Here is a 25,750-nt window from a genome sequence, read left to right as displayed (position 1 = left end):
CACTATCCTTCCATAGTGCAGATATTATCCCTTTGGGGTGTATCATTTACCGACAAGGACCAGGAATTCCATCCCACCAAAGTAGGGCTTTTACATTTAAGCATTTATTTTACCAGAGCAATGTATTCAGCGAGAGAAATGGTAATATACTGGATATAATTCATTTACACAGCAGCGCATTCGCTGAAGGGGAGAATGGCATTGACCTTCCTGAGAACTGGACCTGTGACCTCGGACACAAGTGCAGTTATCTAACCGCTGTACTACACTGACCAGCAGTCAGCAGCGCTCACTGTAGCTTAGCACCCCTAGGAGTAGGAGGATCTGCACTGACAGGGTATTACCTCCATCATTGCACACAGTGGGTGAGCTCCCTTTAATTCAATGTCTCCCTCCGCACTGTCCTTTCACTCCTGTGGGGCTAGGCTCCATAAAAAAAGATATTTCATGAATTATATGAGTGAGGCGTGTCTTCTCCGCTCCTCATACAGAACAGGCCTAAAAGCAGGGGCTCTGACTAAACCCGGTCTCGCGGGTAAGGATGCCGAATGATTGCAAAATTGTGGAATGGAAGAGGAGCTATGAGTCGGCTCGTTGGTCTGGCAGCTGCCTGTGTCAGTGCAGGGTAACTGCGCAGCTCAGCTGGCGGATAGAATCAGAGGCTAGCTGCACACATTTCAGAGGACAGGTATGTGAGTGCAGCTCCCCGCCCTCTCCAGGTAATGGAGAAAGAGATCAATCACAAATGACCATTCAAAACTAGGGAACAAATAAAATGCAGATGAAGGCATTACAGCTATTCAGCAGATACGTTCATCCAAAGCAACTTACAGTTGATTAGACTAAGCAGAGGCCAGTCCCCCCTGGGGCAACATGGGGTTAATGGCCTTGCTCAAAGACCCAATAGCTGTACGAATCTTATTATGGCTACACTGGGGCTTAAACCACCAACCTTCCAGGTCCCAGTCAAGCATCTTACCCACTGAGCTATAGGCTTCCCAAACATAAATGAAAAGAGAAATGATTGTATAAAAAGGCATGTCAATTAAAAAAGTTTTTTTAATGTAACCATTTTTTAATGTATACTTCTACTTTCCAACAATCTCCATATCACACAGGAACTGAATAAAGATAATAAGTGTGGACATTAGTGGATCTAGTGTTATGCAGGATAGTGAGACAAGACATATTTCAGTAGTGAAGAAATTAGATATGCATGTGATATGAGGATCTCCAGACGTTTTTTATTGAGTGCAGTGCTGCAAGAACTGGCAATGGTACATTAACAAAAAATAATGTTGACTCTTTTATGCTTCCAGTAACAATGTAGTGTGCTATTGTGATTTCAGTTACCTTGATGAAGACAGAAATCACCTCTGTCCCTTTTTTTACTTTCGAGAATCATATAAAAGAAAAGTCTAATAAAGGATAACATCTGTGAGCTTTACGTAATAATAATAAGTCAATAAGCTAAAAAAAAGAATGAAGACATTTCATAGATATCTATGCTTAGTTGAATTACTAACCTTGTCTGATCTCTTTTCCTCTTCCCCTCAAATAGTACAAATTCTCAATTCTCAATTCTAGGTGATGCCAGGAAGGTGTGTTCAAATCGATTGAACAGTTCTGCTCATTACCAAGCATGGGTAATGACTTAAAGCACATTGTACACATTAACGCCATTTAGACCCCCTGTGCTTTCTGAATGCATAACTTGGGGTGTTCATTTCACAGACGAAACACAAAGCGAAGCCCATAAGTGCCCCGGGCCTAGGGCACTGCAGATACATTCCATCATCTGCAAATAGATTTCACCCTTGCTATGGTGACGTGGCTCTAGTACGCCACCCACAGGCTGGTTATTCCCCTGCAGTTCGCTGGCAGATGCGTTTCATCACCTTCCCTGTCAGATGTAGATGTTCATTACATTACATGGTATTTGGCTGACACTTTTATCCAAAGCGAAGTACCGTTGATTAGACTAAGCAGGAGACAATCCCCCCGGGATCAACGTGGAGTCAAAGGCACAGCAGGTGATCACAGACTTCTAACGGTCAAGAGAGGAATTGCAGCAACAAACACCTTCAGACCACAACACAGTTTATCCCTCCCCCTTCTCTGTGAACGTGCTGATGTTGAAACCCCCCAACGCCACATTGGCTCTGGCAATTAGAACCCATTTTCAACCAATGAGCTTTAATTATTGTACAGCTATACAAAGCTTTGGCAATAAGTATCAGTCTGTCAACTGTATATTTTGAAACACGAATTTAAGGACTATACAGGCAAAGGGCGAGTCAACATGTCAGTGAGCCTTTTTCAATGATAGGAAGGGATTTACAATGGCCTTGTAACAATATTTTACCTATTGTACCTTTAAGGGCCTTGCTCAAGGCCCCAACAGCTGTATGCATCTTATCGTAGCTATACCAATAACCACCGATCTTGCAGGTCCCAGTCATGTTAGCCACTTAGCCACTACAATACAGGCTGCCCAGATGGAAGGTATGTATGCCTAACAATAAAGCCAGTGCTAGGCTTTGTAGCTTTCATGCTGCTACCGTTTGTGAGAGAACAGTAACACTGCATACTGATCATACATACAAAATATGCATCATTGTTTTTGTTTTGTTTATTACTCTGGAAATCTAATTTTCTCATTTTGATGTTGTTGTTGTCATGATGGCAATACAGACCATGAGGGTCGAAATGAAAGTAATCTACAGGCTTGATAAGGTGCTAGATACTATGTAGCTTTTAAGCAAACCAAGCAGTAGTGGTCAGAGAAGGCAAGCATTGCTGGGCTAAATGGCTTGTTCTCACCAATATGTTATGTTATGTTATAGCCCATTGAATAAGCCCTCATAAATAAGAGTTTTCTAAGGAACACAAACAGTTTGCCTTCCTTGTGTATTTTTCACTTTATTCAGATGGGAGAAAGCACAGAGATGATCGAGTAGAGGAGAGGGGCGGTCGGCTAAATCACAGACTCCTCTGCACAGTCTCAGCCAGTGTAATCAGATTTAACTGAAGATGTGAATCCTACCAGTGATCAGGCAGGGGCGGATGGAGGGAACAGAGGACAGTTATCTTGAAGCAGGCTGGGGTTATTTGTTTTCAGGTCACTCAATTCACAAAACCAATGGAAATTCAACTCATTGTTTTGAAAAAATGCCAATAATGCTCTATACTAAGATTTCTCCAGTTTCATGAAGTGGATTTCAAATAATTTCACAAGCTGATGGAATCGAATCGATGCCAACCAACCCAGTCCAGAAAGAAAGCGAGAAAACGTATTTTCTTCAACAAAGAGGGACTCAGTGATGGAGTTAGAATGTTTAGTACTCATCGCCTCCTCCATTCTTGTACATATGTACTTAGCGGGTAATGAATCTCTATTTGGAGCGTCTGCCGGGCCATCTGGAGGGGAGGAATCGGCAGCTGAACACTCCTTCCGAATTCGGAAACCGTGCGGGACTTAGGCGTCACAAAGGGGCAGAGACGAGGAGACATCTGCCCACTTCATAGGGCTGTGTGGCAGACAAAAGTTCAACAGAATCTTTGACACTTTTGAAAGTGAGCTGTCCATGCAACCGTGAAAAATCTTCACAACATTGATTTGCCCACTGGATAGTGTGACATAAAGTGTACTTGTCAGACAAATCAATCCCATGGTACAGCATATGATATTATCTAATTTCAGTACAAGCAGCTTTGTCCTGACCCAAGCCAACAGGGTGCTACTGTCCACGGTGAAAAGGGATATTTCTAGAACCAATCAATATGCTTTTTATTATATGCCCAACAATTGGTTAAACCTTACTTATAACTTTAAATGAATAGTTGAAGATTAATCCTGTTCTTTTTTGGAATGTTTTCCCCAAGAATTCCAAGGTCAGTGTTCTACAACTTCCTTTGCCAGTAGTGAGAATTAGAGAATCGGAATTAGCATGTTCAGATAAGAACATTCAAATCACATATTTCTAAATGTAAATACAAAAAAAACAAACTGAAAAATGAGAATGATTACAGTAATAATATAAACACAGGGGCAACACACACAGTTCAATACTAGGGCCTATTTCTGTACCTACAGAACCCTGTGTACTGTCTCTTTGGGCTATTTGCAATGTGTATTATGAGTCGTTACTGTTATTTCTTTAACTTAATTAAGACATAAGAAATGTACATAAGGGGACAATAAAGTCAATAAATAAATGTGCTAATTGCTTCCTAATGAGCATTTGCAGAACTAAAAATATAGATGGCAACAGTTCTGTTTTTTTGGGTTTTTTTAAAGAAAGGGACATAATGTGTTGTGAAATAATTCAGTAATAATAACCGGTGGTAACACATATGTGTGTAGATTGTAACTACTGGCCTGTGGCCTAGTGGTTAAGGTTCATGACTGGACCTGGAGGATTGGTGGCTCAAGTCCTTCAGCAAGGCCCTTAACTCTACATTGCTCCATTATCCCCACTGCTTAGTCTAATCAACTGGAAGTCGCTTCGGATAAAAGCGTCAGCTAAACAACAAATTATTATTACAGCAAAGGGCACTTAGCTACCAAATGCCACCGCAGCTTGACTCATTGGCAGACACCTCTGCAACCGAAGAAGTGGTTATAAATAAAGTTATAATACCGTGGAACAGATGAGCGCATCTTTTCAAAGGATTTCTTTATTTAATCCGACTCGATTAAGATTAATTCAATTTTAATGATTTACCAACCCCCCGTGTGATGCGGCATATGGTGCCTGGAGAGCCTGACCACGGGAGGGGGGGGCTCGGCTGCGCGCCCAGAGGTCTGCCGAGCGCTGCGAACATCCCGCTCCGTTTCAGCGCCGCGGAGAGCCAGAGTACTGCACACCTGCAGCTGCTCACCCATGCTCACAGCTGCTGCCTACCACCTCACAGCACAGCTCCCGTTATTAAAGAAGAACAGCAAAAACAGAAAAAGAAGATGGAGGCCGTTTCAGCGACTGTCCCTCCCTGTAGTTCCGCCTGGAGGCGAATCCCTGTGAAGGATCACTGCGTGATACAACTGTACTCGCTCAAAAAGTGCTGAGTGTCCTTGATCAAATAGTACTGACTGTACTCGCTCAAAACGTACTGAGTGTACTCACTGAAAACGTACTGAGTGTACTCACTTGACCTTGACAGAGAAAATCTGCTTCTTGAACGGGCACTCGGAATCCAGTGACACCTTCCGAGTCACCATCAAGAACAGACCAGCTACCAGAAGAGGTATCCTCTCCATTTTGATTTCGGTCTATGATCCATTGGGTTTCCTTCAAACAGAACTCGAGATCAAACTTGAAGGCTCTCAAGACCCTCCTGGATTAAAGGTGGCTGATAGAACCAGAGTACTTTGATAAACCAGAAACAATGGCCAGAGAACCCAAACCTTAGCTATATCACTCAGGATGACCCAGAAGTAAGGAAGGAAGTCACAACAACAGTGCGATCATAACAGAGCCTGTAGCATAGTGGTTAAGGTACATGACTGGGACCTGCAAGGTCGGTGGTTTAGTATAGCCACAATAAGATCCGCACCGCCATTGGGCCCTTGAGCAAGGCCCTTAACCATAATGTCCGACAGCGATGATAACGATGTCACTGCAGCATTAGTTGCAGTTCTTCTGTATAGACTGCAAAGGCTGCGGAGAAAGCGCAGTTGGATACTGCGGCGTCAGACTCATACGTAAATCTGTGCAGGGAATTGGAGACCGAAGATAGTCCGGCCTTCAATAACTTTGCTCGCCTCTTCCCTGACCACTAACGTTAGTCTTGAGTAACCACTAATGTTAGGGTGTTGATAACGTCAACACTAACCAAGTATTCGTTTATTAGGTTAAATTATATGATAGCTTAGTCAGTCAAATAAGATGTTAAATAAGATGTACCTTGTTCTAGGAGAGAGTTTAACGAGCCTGTCGTAGCTACCTACTTCTTTTGCATCGGGCACTCTACGACTGTGCAAATAATACGGGAAACCTGTTCTGCAATTTACCAAGTTCTGAAAAAAGATTACCTAAAGGTAAGTGGGGCAACACAATAAGGGTTAGTTCATAGAATCAATGATGTGCCCCTGCTATACGGTAAGGCTGGGGCATTTTATTTTAAAAATTAAGATCAAACACAATATATTAGGGGTTTGATGACAGAAAGCATTAGGTCCTTGCTATAGGATAAAGCAAGGGCTATATTACTACATGGACAAAAAAAGACACAGGTCAATTTTCTTTTCAGTCATACTGTACTTCCATTCATTGTAAATCAATATGCACACATGCGTGCCCAATGTATATGCGTGAGTGCGTGTGGGTTCAAGGGCTCAAAATGGTATAAAAAAATAAAAAATCTATTAAAAAAAAATAAAACAGCCAATCGGATATTGTCATTAACACTTTCAACCTCTAAGCTAAATTGCAAGGTAGGCAACAAGAACAATGCTGTGAGATAAATATAACACAAACGTCACGACTACCAGTCCCCTGGCAATGGCTGGTAAGCCAAATATTGCTGGGGATACATAACCTGTGCAGAGGAGGCGCACTCCTAGTTCGGTCTCTCACCGTAGCATGGTAACAGGCCCGCTCCAGCTGCTGCTCTAAATCAAGCAAAATGTCTGGGTCCCGAATTCAACGTAATTTATTTTCTATGCTCTTACGAAATGTTGTGATGTCATCTGGTACTTTTTAGCTTGATTTTTGGCTTTAAAACAATTCCCTATTTCATTAAAAATACTGCTCTCTGATTCGGCCCGCTTACACTTCCCTCTAGCTGAAGAGGCTGATATATACAGTCTATCGTGAGCGCATTTATTTAACCGTACTTCCTTTATGTCTCTCTCACACACACGCACAACTGAGTAGTTACAGTATATGTATTAAAAAGAAAAAGGGACAGAGACGAAAGTCGTCTTTTTTAAATTCCTTGGATAATTTTCTAATGTCAGATTGATCATCACTTATTATTTTAATTATTTATTTATTATGTTTAAGGCATGGGAACTGCCATCAAGCACGAACATTTGATATTTCTATGACGTTGGTCTAGAATGCTATGGTGGCGTTCCATATATTTCTCTACGTTAACGTTACGTTTTTTAAATATATAAACCTGAACATTCAGTTGGTATCGTCATTCACCTACATATACATTATTGTCAATTGTGTGGATGACCCCCTGGTTGAAGTAGAAAAACTGCATGGCATTCCTGAGTTTTCTTAGTAAAAGTCGGCGTAGCGAGTAAGAACAACCATGTCAGAGGTAGGCTTTTGATTTATGATATGGACTTGGCAGACAGATTACCGCTGTAGTGGTTTATTGGTTGCTAAGCAACGGTATTGCTAACGTTAGCAAGCAATAATATAGCCACACTGCACTAGCTAAGCAACGGTACTAACGTTAGCTACTGGCAATAATTTATCCACATTGCACTAACGTTAGCTACCTAGCTTGTTAGTTTACGTTGCACATGACGACACTGAGAGACAAGTCATTTGTCTTTGTTGTAGACGTTTATCTGGACACTGGCAGATAACGTGCAGTTATTGAAATAACCCATAGCGTCGTTAGGAAACTTGGCCTTGCTGGTATCCCAGGATCACTCAACACTCCTTTTGTTTTACTTTGGTACTAGTGCTACTAGCAACGAGATGATGATGACGTTACGTTCATTTAGGTTATAAACTAGAAAACGGTGATCTACAAACGCGGAGTAATATTAAACGATGTGTGAACATTCCATTTAGCCGTCCGGTCCACTGACCCATATAGAGACAATGGACCGGACCAACCCGTTGTTTAATGTAATATAAGATACTAATAGTGCAAAAAGGACAAGTAGCCTACTAGTAGGCTAGTATCTGTTTTGTCCCATGAGAATGTCTGCAAGCTTTGTGCTGACAAAAAAACAACCGAGTTGTCATATAGCCTACAACTACTAGTTGCCTATTTGTTTATTGTTAACAGAAGAATGTCAGCAACCCTGGTGGTGACCGAAAAACAACGGAAACGGGGGAAGAGACATTTCAGGAATTTGTTCGCCTCACGAAGGCCACATCCGATCATCAAGAGATGGAGCTCCAGCAAGAAAAGGCCATGGAAGCAATCACTAAGGTATTGCGGACAAATGAAATAAACTTTTGTAAATTAGCTCAAATAGTGTTTCTAACGTTAATGGACTACCTACATGTTGGCATGGTGGCGGTTTTTACTGCAGGTGTGCTTTGTCTAAGTGGTGGTCTTGTCTGTCGGTATCAGGGGCTGGTGTACTGCCGGTGTGCTTTGTCTAAGTGGTGGTCTTATCTGTCTGTATCAGGGGCTGGTGTGCTGCCGGTGTGCTTTGTCTAAGTGGTGGTCTTGTCTGTCTGTATCAGGGGCTGGTGTGCTGCCGGTGTGCTTTGTCTAAGTGGTGGTCTTGTCTGTCTGCATCGGGGGGCTGCAGCTTCAGAAGGACAGGCAGGCCTGCCAGGACGAGTGCTCCAGCACCACTCTGAGGAAGGAGAAGGCAGAGCAGGAGCTGCAGCAGCTCCACAGAGAAGAAGACGAGAAGCACCAGGCCATCAGGGAGCTGAGCGCAAAGTGTGAGCAGAGCCAGGAGGAGCAGCTGAGGCTGCAGGAGAAACTCCAGGCCGACAGGGTGAGAAGGACATGCCTGGGACGTCCTGGGTGTGCAGGAACCAGCCCTGCTCCTGGAGATCTACCCCCCTCCTGTAGCTTTTCAGTGCAGCCCTAACCTCATTCAACAGCTGCAGATCTTGTTGCAATGCCCGTTAGTAGAGCCAGGAGTGCTGAATTAGGGTCGAAATGAAAACCTACAGTCGATCTCCTGGAACAGGGTTGGTTACAGCTGTCCTAGGGGCTCATGGTCATGGTGCATCAGGGTGATGACTCCCAAATCTTGGGGTTGTTTCATGCATTCAAGTCAATGTATTAGAGCACAAATACATGCCAAGGCCCTCTTCTGTACTGTGGAATTAACAGTCATTGAATTGACACCCCCCATGCCACGCTGGTACACAATTTTACCTGCATCTTCATTAGGGTAGTTGGTGGTGAAAAGGTGCCAAAGTGGCCTGTTTTGCCCATGTTGATGTACTATGGGTCCAAAGAAAGAACTATCACTATAAACGATAACTATAACAATGTGAGCATCCACACTGATAAATTATAATGTTCTGTAAATAATGGCTCCAAGCCAGTTTGAACGTGAACTCCTGTAAATTCAGATGGATTTTGATTGGCTGTCAAGTGATTCTATTGTTCATGCAGATGTAAAAAATCTGATTGAAAGTCCCAATCCCATTCCCCTTGGTCACTGTTGTTGTCATTATAGTTGTGGTGTGGCATCCAGCTTTTTAATATTTTAATATTTATAGTTATAGTCATCGTTCTTGGTCGATTTTGTTCAAGTCTGCAATAACGAGTCAGCCATTGGCTGCCATTGTGTTGCATTCAGAAAACAAATAACCCTTTTTTGGCATTTCACAACCTGACTGGTCTGCTGAAACCATATCCTACTTTTGGAGGACAAACCCAATTATGTTGTGACACAATTCTGCTGTCATCTGCCAGTCTCTGTGGCATTGCTTGGCTTGTGTGAGAAACAACAAATATAAAACTGCATACAAAATATGAATCAGCCAACAAAATAAATAACCGTCCTTTCTGTTTACACGATCGACACGCTCGTAAGTCCCGACCTGCTTGTGCCACTAAAACACGCACAGCTGCACCTAGCCTGTGAGACGTGTGTGAGCGCGGTGCTGACTTAGACGCTCCTGATTACGGCCTCGCAGACTGTCATGGAGGCAGTCAGAAAGAACCTGGAGGTCCGGCTAGCCAAGAACGCCCAACTGGCCCTGGAGAACGAGCAGACTGCTCAGAGGGTGGAGCACCTGTCCTTGGAGAACCAGCAGAGGACATCTGATCTGAAGGTAATGCACCATCTCTGTTCTGGAAGGAATGAGAAAAGGGAGGCATGATAGATATGCCCACGAAAGGAAGGTCCACAGATATGAGGGCTGAATTAAGAATTTGTGGACATTATGACATCAATCTTGGTGTGTTTAAAGAAAGGCATTTTGTTATGTATTAATCTGGGCAAGAAACAAGGACTATATTCGGGGGGAAGATATTGCGGAATAAAGCCCATGAATTTGTGCATGTACATGAATGCCAATTAATTTATTGTGAAAAATAACAGACCAAAAAGCAAAAACACAAATGAACAGCAATAGGAGCAAGCGCCAATTATGCTGTGTAACCTGTTCTTAGGTTGTTTTAATTATGGTGTTAATGGTACTTAGAGATGCAGGGCATTCAATGTTCTCTGGAGCCAGCAGAAGAGAGCTGACGAATCAGGTGTTTCTTACGTTGTGATAAATGGCAGGAATGCAACTGTATTTTCATTTACAGTGTGTGTACATGAAGTGCACGTCAGATCTCTGTTCTAAATGGCATATTCAGAGAAAATGAATGTAGTCATGTATATATTTTTGTATGCTGAAAGTCTGTCACGTTTCCACACACATGTGCAACAAACAACAAAAAATGACACATATAAGATCTGCGTTGACTTTCATTGCACAGATGCTAAGAAAGATCATGCGTGTGTATCTGGCATCTGGCAGCGGGCCATCAACATGAGATGATCCCCCTGAGAGAAGAAGTGTGTTCTGAGCCAGTGCTCTCTAGTTTAGCCTTTGAAGTTTTCCCTTGAGTGGTGAAATTTAGATGTAAAACCTTTTGAGTTCAGTCATAAGAACACCAAGTGCCATCATCTGTCACGGAGCAGAGCGCGTACCTCTAAAGATGAGAGGGCCGCCATAGAAAGAGTGCTTCCCTGGCTTCTTGTAGGAGGATGAATGTGTACTCGTCTGTCAGTTAGAAGTAAGGCTGTGCACACGTGCGACAGCGAGATCAAATTAAAGCAGTGAGCAAATAACGTTCTGCAGTTAATTGCTGTACCACAAGGGGGGAATGTATATACACCATTCCACAAAATATGGAATGTATGGCCTCAAAATTTCTTAGAAAGGCTGCTGTATTGTGTGGTTATTTTCAGACAGATACATGTCATTATTTTTCTGACAATTTCTGCGGCACAATAATAGAACTTTCTATTTCTCTTGACACACAATAAAAGATTCATGAGCTTTATGAGAATTGGCTTGACAAATGATTAGGTATTTACCTCGTTTATACCCATGTGTTTATTGTGTTGGCACATCTAAGGCCAGTTTCACAGACACAGATTAAGGCTAGTCCAAGATTAAATTCCACTCAGAATGAGAGATTCTTCAGTTTAGTTCTGTTAACTTTAGGCTTAATCATTTCCTGAAAAAAATATTATTATTGCCAATAGCCACTGTAAAAAAACGTCATCATAATGATAAGGCGACAGGGACAGGGACAGGGACAGACAGAGAAACAGATAAAGAGACTGACACAGAGACAGAGAAAAAGACAGTTACAGACACAGAGACAGTTACAGATACAGAGACAGTTACAGACACAGAGACAGACACGGGGACAGATAGAGAGACAGGAACAGAGAAACAGATACAGAGACAGTTGCAGATACAGGGACAGAAACGGACAGAGATACAGAGACACTTACAGAAACAGATACAGGGACAGAGACAGAGAAAAAAACAGACAGTTACAGAGAAAAAGACAGTTACAGATACAGGGACAGAGCTACAGAGACAGGGACAGAGACAGAGACAGCCAGCGGTTTTAACGGGAGCGGCAGGCTAACGCGTCTATTTCCTGGCAGACCTCAGAGGAAGAGACTGAGACCGTGCGTCAGGAGATATCCCGGCTCGAGCTGATGAAAGAGAACAACCAGAAGAAGCTCCACCAGCTCGAGGACCTCAAGATGGAGTCTGAGCATCAGAGAGACATGCTGAAGAGCCAGACAGCTGGTCTGGAGACAGGCAAGGAGCCGGCTCACTTTAAAAAACCTGTTTCTGTTCATGATATTCAACTGAAGGGACTAATCATTGATCTGGAATGGGTTTCCTGTGTCCCACCGGACCAATGCCCATCTAAGGATGCCCATGGCAACCCTGAACATCTGATAACACACACTTGTGCTTTTCCCCTGCTGTCTGGATTCTGTGTCTCTGTGCGTGGAAGTAACAGGACTGTGAATCCACGTTGGCTCGACGTGGCACTGCAGGGTGTTGAACATTGAACACATTTTTTTTTTGTTACAGGATACATTTAAAAACAGAATCCCTGTGGCCTCAGTTCAAATAGTGCCTATTTATGATATTTTGACAGAAATTGAGTTTAACCAAAAGCAGATGAAGATTGATAACAAGGCCATCAGGGAGTTGATGCGTGAGAAAGACATTCTGAACAAGGTAGGCTCACCATTTATTCCCAGTATTGTATATTTCCTGTTGCACATGGCTGCTCAACATCATCGAGCCCCTGTGCTAAACACACTAAACCTACACGTACACCTGACTTCAGAAAGGGGGGTATTCCCCTCTCTAATTTCTCCACCCGTCTTCTGCACAGAACCTAATTACGGCCTCCACGGTGGCGAAGAAGCAACTGTGCGTGGTGAAGCTTCACGAGCAGTCCAAGAAGAACCTGGAGCAGGAGATCAAGAGCTACAAGGACGAAGCTCGGAAGCAGCTGAAGATAATCGCCCAGCATGAGAAGGAGCGAGACCACTACATCAGTGAAGCTGATTCTATCCTGGATGAGGTGAGCACAGGAGAGCCACTGCTGTTACCAATGAGCAAGGGAGAGTCACAGGGTGGGACTGGAAGTTCTGGCTGTGCTAATAACGTCTTGAAATATATATCAGGAATAAGGTATCCAAATAGTGTTGCTTGTTTAAACAAGGCTCCAATAATCCATCATTGATATTGTTCATTCTGAATGTGTTCAGTTCCTCTGCATCATTCATTTGTAAAGCAGAGGGGGGAAGCATAATCAGTTTGCTTAGACTGGAGACTGGATTCAGTCAATTTGTCCTTAACCTTGACTCACCAAATGGTGTTTGTGAACAAGCCAGACTTTAATGTAGTTGTGAGTCAACGTTAATGGCAAAAAGTTGACTGAATCCAGGTCTGGGTCTCTTTCCTTTGTTGATTATGTCTGTCTGTGGGTTGTGAGTGAGTTCTGAGCGCTGAACATGTAATTTCTAGTAACTGTGCCCCCACTTTGCGAGGTCCACCACATAACGGAGGAGACCCGAGAGAGGAAGGTGGAGATCTTTGAGTACAGGAAGAAGATCGGTGACGTGGAGAAGGAAGTTAAACATCAGCAGCATCTGTATGAGGCTGTGAGGTCTGACAAAACCATTTACAGCAAACAGCTCAATGAGATGCAGGTACGTGCGTCTCAGTCCTCCATCCTGGCTGTTTTTAACAGGTCAGGGTGTGCAGACATTTGCATTCAGCGGAGATTATTCAGATATAGCTTGCTCAGAACAAAATGTGTCTTCCGCATGACTATTTTACTTATTTAGTTGATGGGAACTGTGTTTTAACACTTAAAGAGTTAAAATATGTCAAATGTATACTCTATGGAGGTCTGCTGGGTTCTTAATTTCTGAAATCCCATTGTCTGTAACAGAAGTTTTAGTCACTCCTGTGGAAAGTTCAATGTCATAATAAAAAAGGCTTAATTCAGCATGCAGTTAAGGAACATGCTGCATATTATCAGCTATTATTTTTCCCCTTAATAAATCTCTATACACCTGACCTTCTGACATAGACTCAGTGAATATACTCCCATGTTTGACGCTGTGTGTGTTCAGAGATGCTCTTCAGTATACCACTGTAATGCATTGTTCACACTGTGTTCTTTAATCAAGAACTGTTTGGAGAAGCTTGATATGTTCCATATTCTTATGTCTAAAGGGTAGCTTATAGTCCAGCGGCAGAGCCTCGCTCAACTGAAATCGGAGAACGTTCATGAACGTTCTCTTGTCCCCCAACATTTTTTCTTAGCAAAAACGTATAAACGCACTCCGGTCCCCCTGAGAATAAACCAAGTGTCACTGCGACCAGCGACATCCACAGCACATCGGTCGGTCGCAGTGACCGCTCTGTTGCTGGGCAATAAACTGGCCTTAAACCACACGGTGCCGGTTCCCCGTGGATGCAGGGCGAGATGAGCGAGATGAAGACGCAGCTGAAGATGATGCAGTGTGACGCTGACCAGCTCAAGGAGGAGCTGCACGAGAAGGGATCCGCTTTCGAGAAGGAAACGCTCGAGTTACTCAACGTGGAGGACGAGAACACGCGGCTAAAGGTAGAGCAGATGTAGTGAACATCTCAAGACCATGTACATTGACAATGGAAAACCCCTTCTGCCGTAAAATGGTGGCACAAAATGATTATTCAACATTTTACATTACATTGCAGTCACTCAGCAGTCTGTCCTATCCAGAGTGACTTACAATGTAAGGGGACTGCCACCGCAGCCTGTTAATGTACTGATCACTTTGTATAATATAAATAATTCATAAGCATCACAAGCTGTAGTCTAAATGCTTTTCATAAAAAGATAAACAGCTTTTTTGTCACCAGTTATAAGTGGAGAAATTAACATGAAACATTACGACAGGGCTTACTGAAACAGTGACAGAAGCGTGTTGTTTTCAGTGCTTAATCGACAGTGACATTGATCCAATAGATCAACTCCACTCCATTTGCATTGTGCATTGGAGGTTACCGCTGGTTGAGCTGGTCTTTTAAATGATGGATATCTGCAAACAAGAGAGCAGTCTGATGCATTTCTTTATAATAAGCATTGAACTCTCCTTCCTTTCTGTAGGTGGACCTTGATAAACTGAAGGAGCAGGTTCATGAGACGAAACATGTCATTGAAGCTCAAGAAGCAGAAGAGAGCAAGCTTCTCAAGGTTCTAGACGATACTGACGCCCAGCTGGTCACACAGAGAAAGCAGTTGAGCCAGGTATGGGAAAGGCTTCCAGCATCAATGAGCTACCATGCTGCAACCTACCGTCTGCCCTGGGGTAAAAATGCAAAGACTTGTTAAACCAAAGCTCGTCTGTAGCTAATGCAGCAAAAGCTCCCGGCTCCTCGAAAGTCGCAAAAAGAATGTGTGTTTGGCCTACCATCACAGTCCTGTGGGTTTTTCTTAGAGTCCTGAACTGACGCAGTCCCTTTAGGAGGCTAATATTTACTGACACCGCCTCTTTCAAACAGCCCACAGCAAAAGATGGAGACTGCTCGATTTCTTCTACTTCTGTTTTTCAGCAAAGCCTCTTGAGTTTACTGTATAATGCAAACATCAGTCAGTGAAGGGCCTTGTGTTCAGCATTAAGATGACTGTCAGCAAAAAAAGAAAAAGAATGAAGAAAGACCTTGAGTCTGCCATTTTGTCAACGTGAATTTGCTTGCCAGGTAGTTTTCAGCACAAATGAACTAAATATGACAATTGTATTATTAAAACGGGTAAGGCAAAAATAATCAACAGTAGGTAATGGTTTTGAGTTTTTATGGGCAGCTAACATATCCTGAGCATTGGTCTAGAATCTTTCACTCACAAATATTATTTTTTTTGTTGCCAAGGTGATCCGCGAGCGGGATAACCTGGATAGGCAGCTGGTGGAGCGCGATAAAGAGTTGGAGTCCCTGTACAAGAGGATGAAAATCCAGCAGGACGTGATGAGCAAATGTGAGATGCTCTACAATGAGATGTCCAACAAAACCCAGGTGCTGAAGGATGACATCAAAAAGCTGGCCCAAGAGAAGAAAATTGTGGACAAAGAAGTGTCAAATATCGAAGATCTCCGGTTAGCCACTCCTGCTCTTCATCCATATCTCCCATATAAACCTATAGAGCCTGAGTTGTTCTTTAAGACTTTCATTTCTACAGGTGGACATAATGTGTATGTTTCACAGGAAATAAAATGTGCATAGTACAAGACAACTTTTCAACACTCCATATACACTCAGTGAGCACTTCATTAGGTATTTATTAGACTTATTAAGTCTTCTCCTGCTGTAGCTTAATTGTGTTTTCAGTTTTTTGCACACCACTGTGGTCATGTGTGCATTACTGTCCCCTTCCTGTCAGCTTTGACCAGTCAGGCCCTTCTCCTCTGACCAAGGCATTTTTGCCCCCAGAACTGCTGCTCACTGGATGTTTTTTTTGCAACATTTTCTGCAAATTCGAGAGACTGTTGTGTGTGAAAATCCCAGGAGATCAGCAGTTTCTGAGATACTCAAACCATCATTTTACTTAGTTGCTGACACATGATTGGCTGATTCAATATTTGCTTTACAAAGCTGGTGTACAGGTGTGCCTAATAAAGTGATGACTGACTGTACAATTGGTTGTGTTTTTTTCTTTGATGGCTTAGTGCACTTTAAAGGCATGTTATGCCCTTATCTACATAACCAAGCTGTTGCAAAATACTGTAAGACAACAAACCTATGGCTTGCATTGTCAAATTTAGTTTTTATCTCTTGGAAGGCGTGAGGTGAATCATTTACAGAAGGACCTGCTTCAGGAGCAGATGATTTGCAAAGTCTTAGAAGAGGAAATTCAGATTCCGGACAATGTTCACCGATGGAGGAACCTTAAGGTGCAATTGAGCCAGGGTTTGAAACACATTTTTTTCAGGTTATGTTGCCATACTTACCAGAAACCTTTATATTGTCTTAATATAAAACTATTTAAGTGTCTATTATTCACTCTAAAAAATGGTTCCAATACGAACCATGTGATTCCGTAGTAGAGCCATATCTAGTTAAATGGTTCTTTGTCTGGGAGTTTCACACCTATAACAGGGTTCCATAAGCAACTAAAAAGGGTTGCCCTATGGAATCTAGCCAAAGAACCCTTTCAGAATCCTTTTTTTGAAGAGTGTGTGTGGCCATGTGAGGCTTTTTTAAAATGTGTTTTATAGTAGATTCTTTTTTTTTTACACTGCCACCCCCAAGAGGTTATCTGTTCCATGGTGAAATGTTTTCTCTGTACAATAGGAAACATCTACAAATGACATAGACGGTTGTAGAGATGAGATGGGCATTCCTCGCCCTGGGCAGAGTTAACACCTTCATAACGGCTTTCTCAGATCTGTGACCCTGCAACCTACGAGCTGCACCAGAAGATTCACCACTTGCAGAAGAGCCTGAGTACAAAGTCTAAGCAGGTAGAAGAAACAGAGGTCTTATTACAGGTACACCCCTTTGCTCTGAGATTCATTTGTCTCTTCTCGTTGGCTGTTTAAAAACCCGCTGTTTCCCCTCTCCGGATCTGAGGAGACCTATCCCAGTCCATCACATGAACAGGTGTCCGTGGAGGTGCTCCCAAACATACAAAACCATTTGACTGGCTCACTTAAGGAGTTTGCACTCTACACACTTCACCACTCAATAGAAATGGAGTCGAGTTTCTGATTCACTGCTCACTTTATAATAACACATTCTTATAACAAGTTTATTATTTTTGCAGCCTACAGCTGATTTAAGATAATCTATCCGTCTCCTAGCTAATGATATCCCGTGACACATCAATATTGTTGTTGAAGAGTATGCCTTATTTCAATCTATGATAGACATATTTCACATTTACTTATTTACTCACTGAGGTTAGTGCTTTTTCATTTTCAGTTCTTGCTCTACCGTACTGATGCATTTTGTTGTGTGAGAGACTGTTCACAACAGTGAAACAAGTGCACTTTTTTTTTCCTTCTGCAGCAGAGGCAGAAATCGTATGTGCAGCTCAAGCAGGATTTGGCCCATCAGCCAGGTCCAGAGGTTGCCGAGAAAATGAAGAACTACCAGCAGACCCTGAGGGATAAGAAAACACAGCTCAGGGTCTTGTGACTTTCCTTCTTTCCATAGATCACTGCTTGCTTCAGTCTGTAACAGTTGCAAATAGTCCAGTTGACTTCATGCATACATTACTTTCCTGAGATACTCAAACCACCCTGTCTGGCACCAACCAACATTCCATGGTCAAAGTCACTTAGATTACATTTATTTGTCATTCTGACATTTGGTCTTAAAAACAGGTGAACCTCTTGACCATTTCTCCATGTTTTTATGTATTTAGTCTAATTGGTCTAATTCAGACTTAGTTCATGAAGCTGGTGGAAAAACAAGCTGAGCTTTACCTTGCCGTCTGAGAAATTGGCGTAGACAGGCCATTTCATATTCTCCCTTTAAAGTATCTTTAAACACACCTTTAATTCACCGTGGGTATTCACAATATGTTATTAATTTTAATATATGCAGTCCTCACCATGTGTGCGTACACAGCATCCATGGTCCTGAGGTAAAGTCATTTTAGCCATAATTTACTGACAAGTTATCAGCAAGTTTCATTACACGCCTACTGCAGGTGCTGTAGGCTAAGTTTAGCTAAACAAGCTCACAGGGAGGCTAAATGTATATTGGTAAGCTATAAATAAACTAAAGAAGCACTGTTGTTTAGCTGAGAAAACACTATTGGAAGCTAATAAGTAATACTGACAATGCTTTCTTCACTTAATAAAGCCTTTGAGGCAAGATAATAAAGGGTCTTAATCTTATAGAGAAACACTGCAGAACCCTTCGAGACATTACATCTATCTAGGTGGTCTGCCCTGCATTACATAAACATAATTTAAGGTACACTGGCATGCATGCACAAATAAACACAGTGTTAACATTTAAGGTACTCTGACATACATCCACAAATAAACACAGTGTTAACATTTAAGGTACTCTGACATACATGGACAAATAGACACAGTGTTAGCATTTAAGGTACACTGACATACATGGACAAATAAACACAGTGTTAGCATTTAAGGTACACTGACATACATGGACAAATAAACACAGTGTGAACATTTAAGGTATACTGACATACATGGACAAATAAACACAGTGTTAGCATTTAAGGTACACTGACATACATCCACAAATAAACACAGTGTTAACAATGTGTCCCTGTGGACAGTAATGCTGTCAGAGTACATACAGTATGTGTCCCAGGAGATCTTTCATCCAGTGTAATAATTGTACTCAATGAAAGAAAATGTCCATTGGAAAATTATACTCAATGAAAAATATGACAAGAGAAAATATGAAGGTATGAAGGTTATCAACAGGCTGTGATGCAAGGAAGGTCTTTGGGTATACAAACCTTATTTTTGTTCCTTTTCTGTCATTCAGGCAGTTCAATCGGACTTGAACACTTGCAGGTCAAAAAGAAAAGAGTTAAAGAATAGGAGTGATATCCTGGATTGCGAGCTGGAGAAAGTGCAGAAGGCGTACTTTGCTAAGAAGCGCAGAGAGCTGCAGTCCAGGTGAGAATGTTCTCGTGCATATTCCCAATAAGGATCTTTCATTGGCCTGATAACAATGAGACGTCACGTAGAGTTGGGTTTGTGTGCATCTGGTCTTACTCATCCTTGAGTCAAAGGCATCGCAGGCTTTTGTTGCACTCTTGAAGCTATAAACTTGCAAATGATCAAAAAAGCAGATCAGATCAATGAGACACAGAACCTTCCTTTTCTGAGTGAGTGTATATTATATTATTATCACCCTCATCACACCAAATAATCTTACATTCACAAAACTTGAAATTCTTAAACATTTATATGACATTCATTTTTCTTCTTACAGTACTGTTAGTCTGGACTGAGTTACACCAATGTACAGCACTGCAAAAAAGTCTGCCTTAACAACTGTTTTAGTCTCGTAATGAGACTTAAAAACTTTTTTCTTAAATCTTAAAACATGAGCTTATTTTAAGTTACGGGTGAAAATGTATTTCCCTATAGGCAAATATTGTAATGAGTCAACATGTGTAATCCTATTGGCAATATTTTTGTCTTATTTAACAAAAAAGTAATCGATTTTTATTCTAAATATATGACTAATATACTTGTTTCTTTTTGTTTTTTTGCAGTGAATGAACACATGCAGACAGCAAGCAGTCTGTATATTTGTTTGTTTGTTAGGCAAATATTGTAATGAGTCAACATGTGTAATCCCATTGGTAATATTTTTGTCTTATTTAACAAAAAAGTAATCCAATTTTAATTCTAAATATATGACTAATATACTTGTTTCTTTTTGTTTTCTGCGGTGAATAAACACATGCAGAGAGCATTTTAAAGGCAGTCTGTATATCTGTTTGTTTGTTTGTTTGTTTGTTTGTTTTTGCAGTGAATTAACTCATGCAGACAGTATTTTAAAGGCAGTCTGTATGTTTGTTTGTTTGTTTGTTTGTTTGTTTTTTGCAATGAATTAACTCATGAAGACAGCATTTTAAAGGCAGTCTGTATGTTTGTTTGCTTGTTTGTTTGTTTTACACTAGGTGGCACCTTGAGACAGGCCATGGCTGGGGATTCACATGAGTTCTCTCCGGTGAAAGGGAGCATGAAAAGCCTTTGTTGTTTATCTGGGACTTGGTTCAGTCTCCTTTAAATCAAGCTTGTATGGCCAATCTGTCAGAGCGGGGAGAACTTTCATCCACCCCATGTGCTGATATCTGCCTGTTCCCTCTTTTGGTGGTTCAATTTCTGCCTCTTGTTCAAAATACTCTCTCTATTGAAAATGTTAATATCTTTGTGTGTTGTGTACACTTGGTTTGTATCAGTTGGGGTACCATGGGTCATTTTGACCTGTAGCTGTGGATCTATTATTTTTAACTCCAAATGCAGAAGTTACTGTGGAGATTGGTAAGGCTCCCTTTTGCAGTAGGTATTTACCTGGTAAAAATAACATGTAATTGGGTAATTAGCACTGGTAAAAATAGGTAAATAATAAGAAACTAAAACTGAAATATGTAGAAACACCTCCTCTATTACCTATCAATTGAAGTAACTACTTTGTAGAGGTTTAGGCTGGTTATAGCCTGTAGAGATTAATTGTGTACTTCCTAGGAATTTATGTAATGCTTTCTTAGAAATGCCTTAGAACGCAAGTACAGGGCGGCCTGTAGCGTAGTGGTTAAGGTACATGACTGGGACCTGCAAGGTCGGTGGTTCGATCCCCAGTGTAGCCAAAATAAGATCCACAAGGCCCTTTACCCTGCATTGCTCCAGGTGAGGATTGTCTCCTGCTTAGTCTAATCAACTGTAAGTCAAAGGCAGTCTGTATGCCAAATAATTTCAGAGGTAATTACATAGTAAAATGCCCAGTGTTGAACTATCTCTTACAGATTACATACTCTCTTGTCCAGTGTAGGAGTTAGAGTTGAATTAACGCTGGACAATTTACTATGTCCCCAATTATGTGCTATTTTGACCACATACTGTATTTACCTGGTAAATACCTAGTACTTAGGGATTTTAAAAGGAAGCGTTACCTGGAGACCTTGGAGCAACATGAAAACCCTGATCCCTTTTTAATCATGTAAACAGCACCGTGTACCGGAATAGCCATTCTTAATCTTAACAAACAATGCAAAGCCAGAACATTTCACACCTTTCAGAGATGTAGGAAAGTCTGCACACATCGTAATCTCAGAGACAGACTATGCTGTCATTGGAAGATTCTGTAGTTTACCCATAATGCTACTGCGAGGGTTCACTCTGGGCCTGTCAAAGCCTACACATGCAGCACGATCCTACAGAGCGTTGTTATTCTCTGGAACATGTAGCCAACAGTATCTGGTTTCCTCATCATACAGTAAAATAACTGCATTACTGGCCGCTGAGTTTTTTTATTTAAGACAGCTCTACTGTCTACGAGTGAACAGTGGTCTCTTAGATCAGTATACAACCTTGTTTATGGTTTATATGTATGCATTATCCATATGGTTCTGCTTATTGTCTGTTTCTTATATGTCATTTATCTTTTGTCATCTTCTCTCCGCTATCAAGCAATGGTTATATATAATTATGACAGCACATTACTTTATAGAAAAGTACAGTAAGGTTCATTAGAAAAACACATTCATTTGGTCATAATTAAATGGATTCAGTTACTATTAATGGTCTTGGTGTCTTACCTTCGCGTCACTGGTAAGGGGGTAAAAATAATAATATAATAAAAAAACAAATTAGGTCAGAGTTACCTTCCTCGGTCTACAAATTTCTTCAAACAGTTTTGTTGGTGTGACACTGTATCAAATGGCCAGTTATTTTCTATAAATTGGGTTCTGATTAATTAGGGATACTACCAGGATGGTCGTATTACCCAGTGAGTCACAACTCATTTCCTCTTGTCATTTTTAAATGTTAGTTGTTAGTTGTCTACCATTTTCATTCGGGAGACATATGTGGACACAGAGACATATGTGGGTGTACTCAATGCTACACTTTTATATTATTTTACATTTCGTGAACGAATTGCTTTTATTCTTCCTTCTCGTGTCGATGGAAAAACAAACAAGAAGCAGCTGTCTCTATAGCAACTCATGATTATCAGCTAGGAGAGTCGTAGCACACGATGGGCGGAAAATCTAATCTGTAATATACAGACAGCTTGGCGATGGACCTCAGTCGAGTGACAGCTGGGAAACAGGCTAATTCAGTATCATCCAGTGAGTAATGCTGGCCATGATAAGGATCCTCAGCGAAAAACACCTGGCGGCCCTATTATAAAGACAACTACTGTCGTGACGACGAAGACGCTTTTTTAAACGATAGCAAATGTGCGAGTAGTGCTTACGTAAACTTATAGCCTCGAACAACCGTTCATTGACCTGCTGCTGGTTTAGCCTTTTGACAACTGTTCTTTTTTAGTTGTCCATCATTTGCGGCAGAAAGGGTCCGCCACTGGAGGCTTTTGAGTGTGGGAATCCCCTGGTGTTGAATACTGTTGCACATTATAGTTGCATGTCGTCCTGCGAAGCTAATAAACATTGAATGAAGACGAATTCAGAACTACTGAAGCTCAGATCGAACACCTGGACGTTGTGATTTCGCCGTCAACCATGGGAAATAGCGTCTCGAGCATACCGACGTTGCAAAGAGGCCATCAAAACAGATTTCACAGACTCCCAAGCTCTCATAAAGGTAAGACTGCCCAGCTACCAAACATTTTTCCCTGATAGGCATCGTTAACCATGACAACATGGATCCAGATGCTCGTTTGTTTGAGGGTAACTAGTAGAGATCGGGATACATTTCCGAATTAATAGTAGCGTCGACAAACATGCAACAAGTGAACAACTTGCACATTTTATTAGTTTTTTATAAGTTTTGTCATAAAACATTAACCTTTACTCTTTGCCTAGGGGTTATATATTTCACCAACACATCGGTGTATTTGGTATTTTAATTAAATTAATAGATTGTTTAAGATACGCAGATTGTAATGAGCACAATATCTCCAAACGGAAGCGTTTAAACGGCAATAAACACGTACAATATCGTGGTGCATAGCATTAGGCATGTGAAATAGTGAGCGATGGATGTGAATCCTGGCTAATTTGGTTGACCATCCCTCGCTTCCCGTTCGCCACGCGATTGAAAGTGGTGCTGAAGGACAGCGCCCAGTGCGCCGAAGCTGAACTTTACCATCTGCTAATGGCTGTGAAAACTTGACATTCGATAGCTTGGGAGAAAGTTAAAGCACTTTGTTGTGCAAATGAAGTTAACGGCAGTTCTCGCGTGATGGATAAAAAAGAGAGCCATGTTTGTTTCGACGCTGCTGAAAGATGCAGCCAGTAACCATTGTAAATACCCACAAAGAACGTATACTGCACACTTGGTAATGTAATACTGTAAATGGTAAATTATAATATGTGCTCTATTTTCAAATATATTATTTATAAACCATTGTGATGATGATGACATGACGGTTATTATTATTATTATTATTATTATTATTATTATTATTATTATTATTATTATTATGAAAGTTCAGGCAATCATTGAAACATTTAAACGAATAAGGTCTAATGTGCTAATGTGTGTTTGGCTGCTCTGGGAAATTAAGACACCGGGCACGCTTGAGTCTTAGCCTGTAGACTAATCTTTCTGTGGCCATCAGCATTTCCCTTACACTCTTAAGAAGTTTTAAGGCTGAGATTTGCAAACCTGAAAATAGCATTTGTGATACAGAGACACATTAGCAGATAACTTTTATAGTGTAGATAATAGATAACTTTTATAGATATTAGATAACATAAAAAGACAGACTGGCTTGTAAAAATATGATGTACCTATAGAGCAATTACATAAAATAAATCACACCTGCATACACACACACCTGTCAAACTTTAGCTCCACTTTTTTTTTTTTAGTATTGTGTGTGGATTAGAATCAAAAATAACATCAGCATAAACTACTTGCTCAATAAAAGGGGAAAGTACTCAACATCAATTTGACAATGACTGTATCTACACTACATCCTTGTTTTGTGCTCAATTATTGTTTGTAGTTATATACTGCAAATACATAAGTCACTTTTGTTTATTATATACTTTCTGTTGCAAAACAATTTAATTGCTTAACCAAAGTTGTCAAAATGCAGCACCGTTGTTTGTGATCTGAACTGCAGGTTCAGATGTAGATTATACACAGTACTAATATCAGATTGTACCTAAAGCCACAATCCCAGCATTAGTTTTGCACTAAAGATTATTCTTAGGACAGCATAATCTCTGAGAATTTTCCTTATGCAGTTGCAAAACCTTACATTTTATTCAGCTACCATTGCACATACACACAACTCATGATGGACACTGAGTTTTTTATTTATGTACCACCTTTCAATCATATTAAGTGCTTTAGAAATTGTTTTCCAAAAATGAATTTCCCATAAATGTTCATATCTCATAATCTGGTGAGGGCGTACAAAAATTGCATGAAAGCCCAAAGAACGGCCCAGAGTGAACCCATTTGTGTGCAGGCTCCTCTTCTGTGACATAAACAGTATGAACACCTGTGACATCACATATCTGTGGCTCCACTTCTGTGACATAAACAGTGTGAACACCTGTGACATCACATATCTGTGGCTCCACTTCTGTGACATAAACAGTGTGAACATGTGTGACATCACATATCTGTGGCTCCTCTTCTGTGACATAAACAGTGTGAACACCTGTGACATCACATATCTGTGGCTCCACTTCTGTGACATAAACAGTGTGAACATGTATGACATCACATATCTGTGGCTCCACTTCTGTGACATAATCAGTGTGAACACCTGTGACACCACATATCTGTGGCTCCACTTCTGTGATATAAACAGTGTGAACACTTGTGACATCACATATCTGTGGCTCCACTTCTGTGACATAAACAGTGTGAACACCTGTGACATCACATATCTGTGGCTCCACTTCTGTGACATAAACAGTGTGAACACTTGTGACATCACATATCTGTGGCTCCACTGCTGTGACATAAACAGTGTGAACACCTGTGACATCACATATCTGTGGCTCCACTTCTGTGACATAAACAGTGTGAACACCTGTGACATCACATATCTGTGGCTCCACTGCTGTGACATAAACAGTGTGAACATGTGTGACACATATTGTAAGTCCTGTTGATTATGTATCAGCAGAAGCCTTGTATCATGAGGCTATTCAGTCATAAGGCAATGTACAGGTATGTTCCTAGGCAAAGGCTATATTGAAATATCCCTAGATGTGGAAAATGCTATTAACCACACCTGCCTGCTCTACACACACTTGAATGTGTCGTGCTACGGGGGTAAGATAAGGAGCTTTAGGAGACAGATGTGTAGATCTAGGCTAAATATTTCCAGGCTTAACAAATGCGCTGTCTACACACACATTTTCATTTGATGCATAATCACTGATATTGTGT

At 41.2% G+C, this 25,750-nt stretch overlaps 2 protein-coding genes across 2 annotated transcripts in view; one reads left to right on the top strand and one right to left on the bottom strand.

The window, feature by feature from the left end:
* The window catches only part of cfap58 (cilia and flagella associated protein 58), a 64,257-nt gene extending 59,369 nt beyond the window's left edge, over positions 1–4,888 (bottom strand). The window contains exon 1 of the mRNA XM_061224532.1: positions 4,772–4,888. Within this exon, the coding sequence (XP_061080516.1) occupies positions 4,772–4,888 (117 nt within the window). The remainder of the gene's footprint in view (positions 1–4,771) is intronic.
* Positions 4,889–7,200: 2,312 nt separating this feature from the next.
* Positions 7,201–17,843, top strand: LOC133114844 (cilia- and flagella-associated protein 58-like). The gene is made up of 14 exons (XM_061224523.1): positions 7,201–7,275; positions 7,981–8,127; positions 8,456–8,650; positions 9,810–9,947; positions 11,792–11,951; positions 12,301–12,383; positions 12,544–12,735; positions 13,205–13,366; positions 14,146–14,292; positions 14,818–14,958; positions 15,579–15,802; positions 16,486–16,597; positions 17,090–17,194; positions 17,715–17,843. The coding sequence occupies exons 1-14, from the start codon at positions 7,267–7,269 to the stop codon at positions 17,841–17,843; spliced, it is 1,944 nt and encodes a 647-aa protein (XP_061080507.1). The 5' UTR covers positions 7,201–7,266.
* The last annotated feature ends 7,907 nt before the right edge of the window (positions 17,844–25,750 follow it).

Source organism: Conger conger, chromosome 2, assembly GCF_963514075.1.
Source record: "Conger conger chromosome 2, fConCon1.1, whole genome shotgun sequence".
NCBI lineage: Eukaryota > Metazoa > Chordata > Actinopteri > Anguilliformes > Congridae > Conger > Conger conger.
This window is presented reverse-complemented; position numbering and strand designations above follow the sequence as displayed.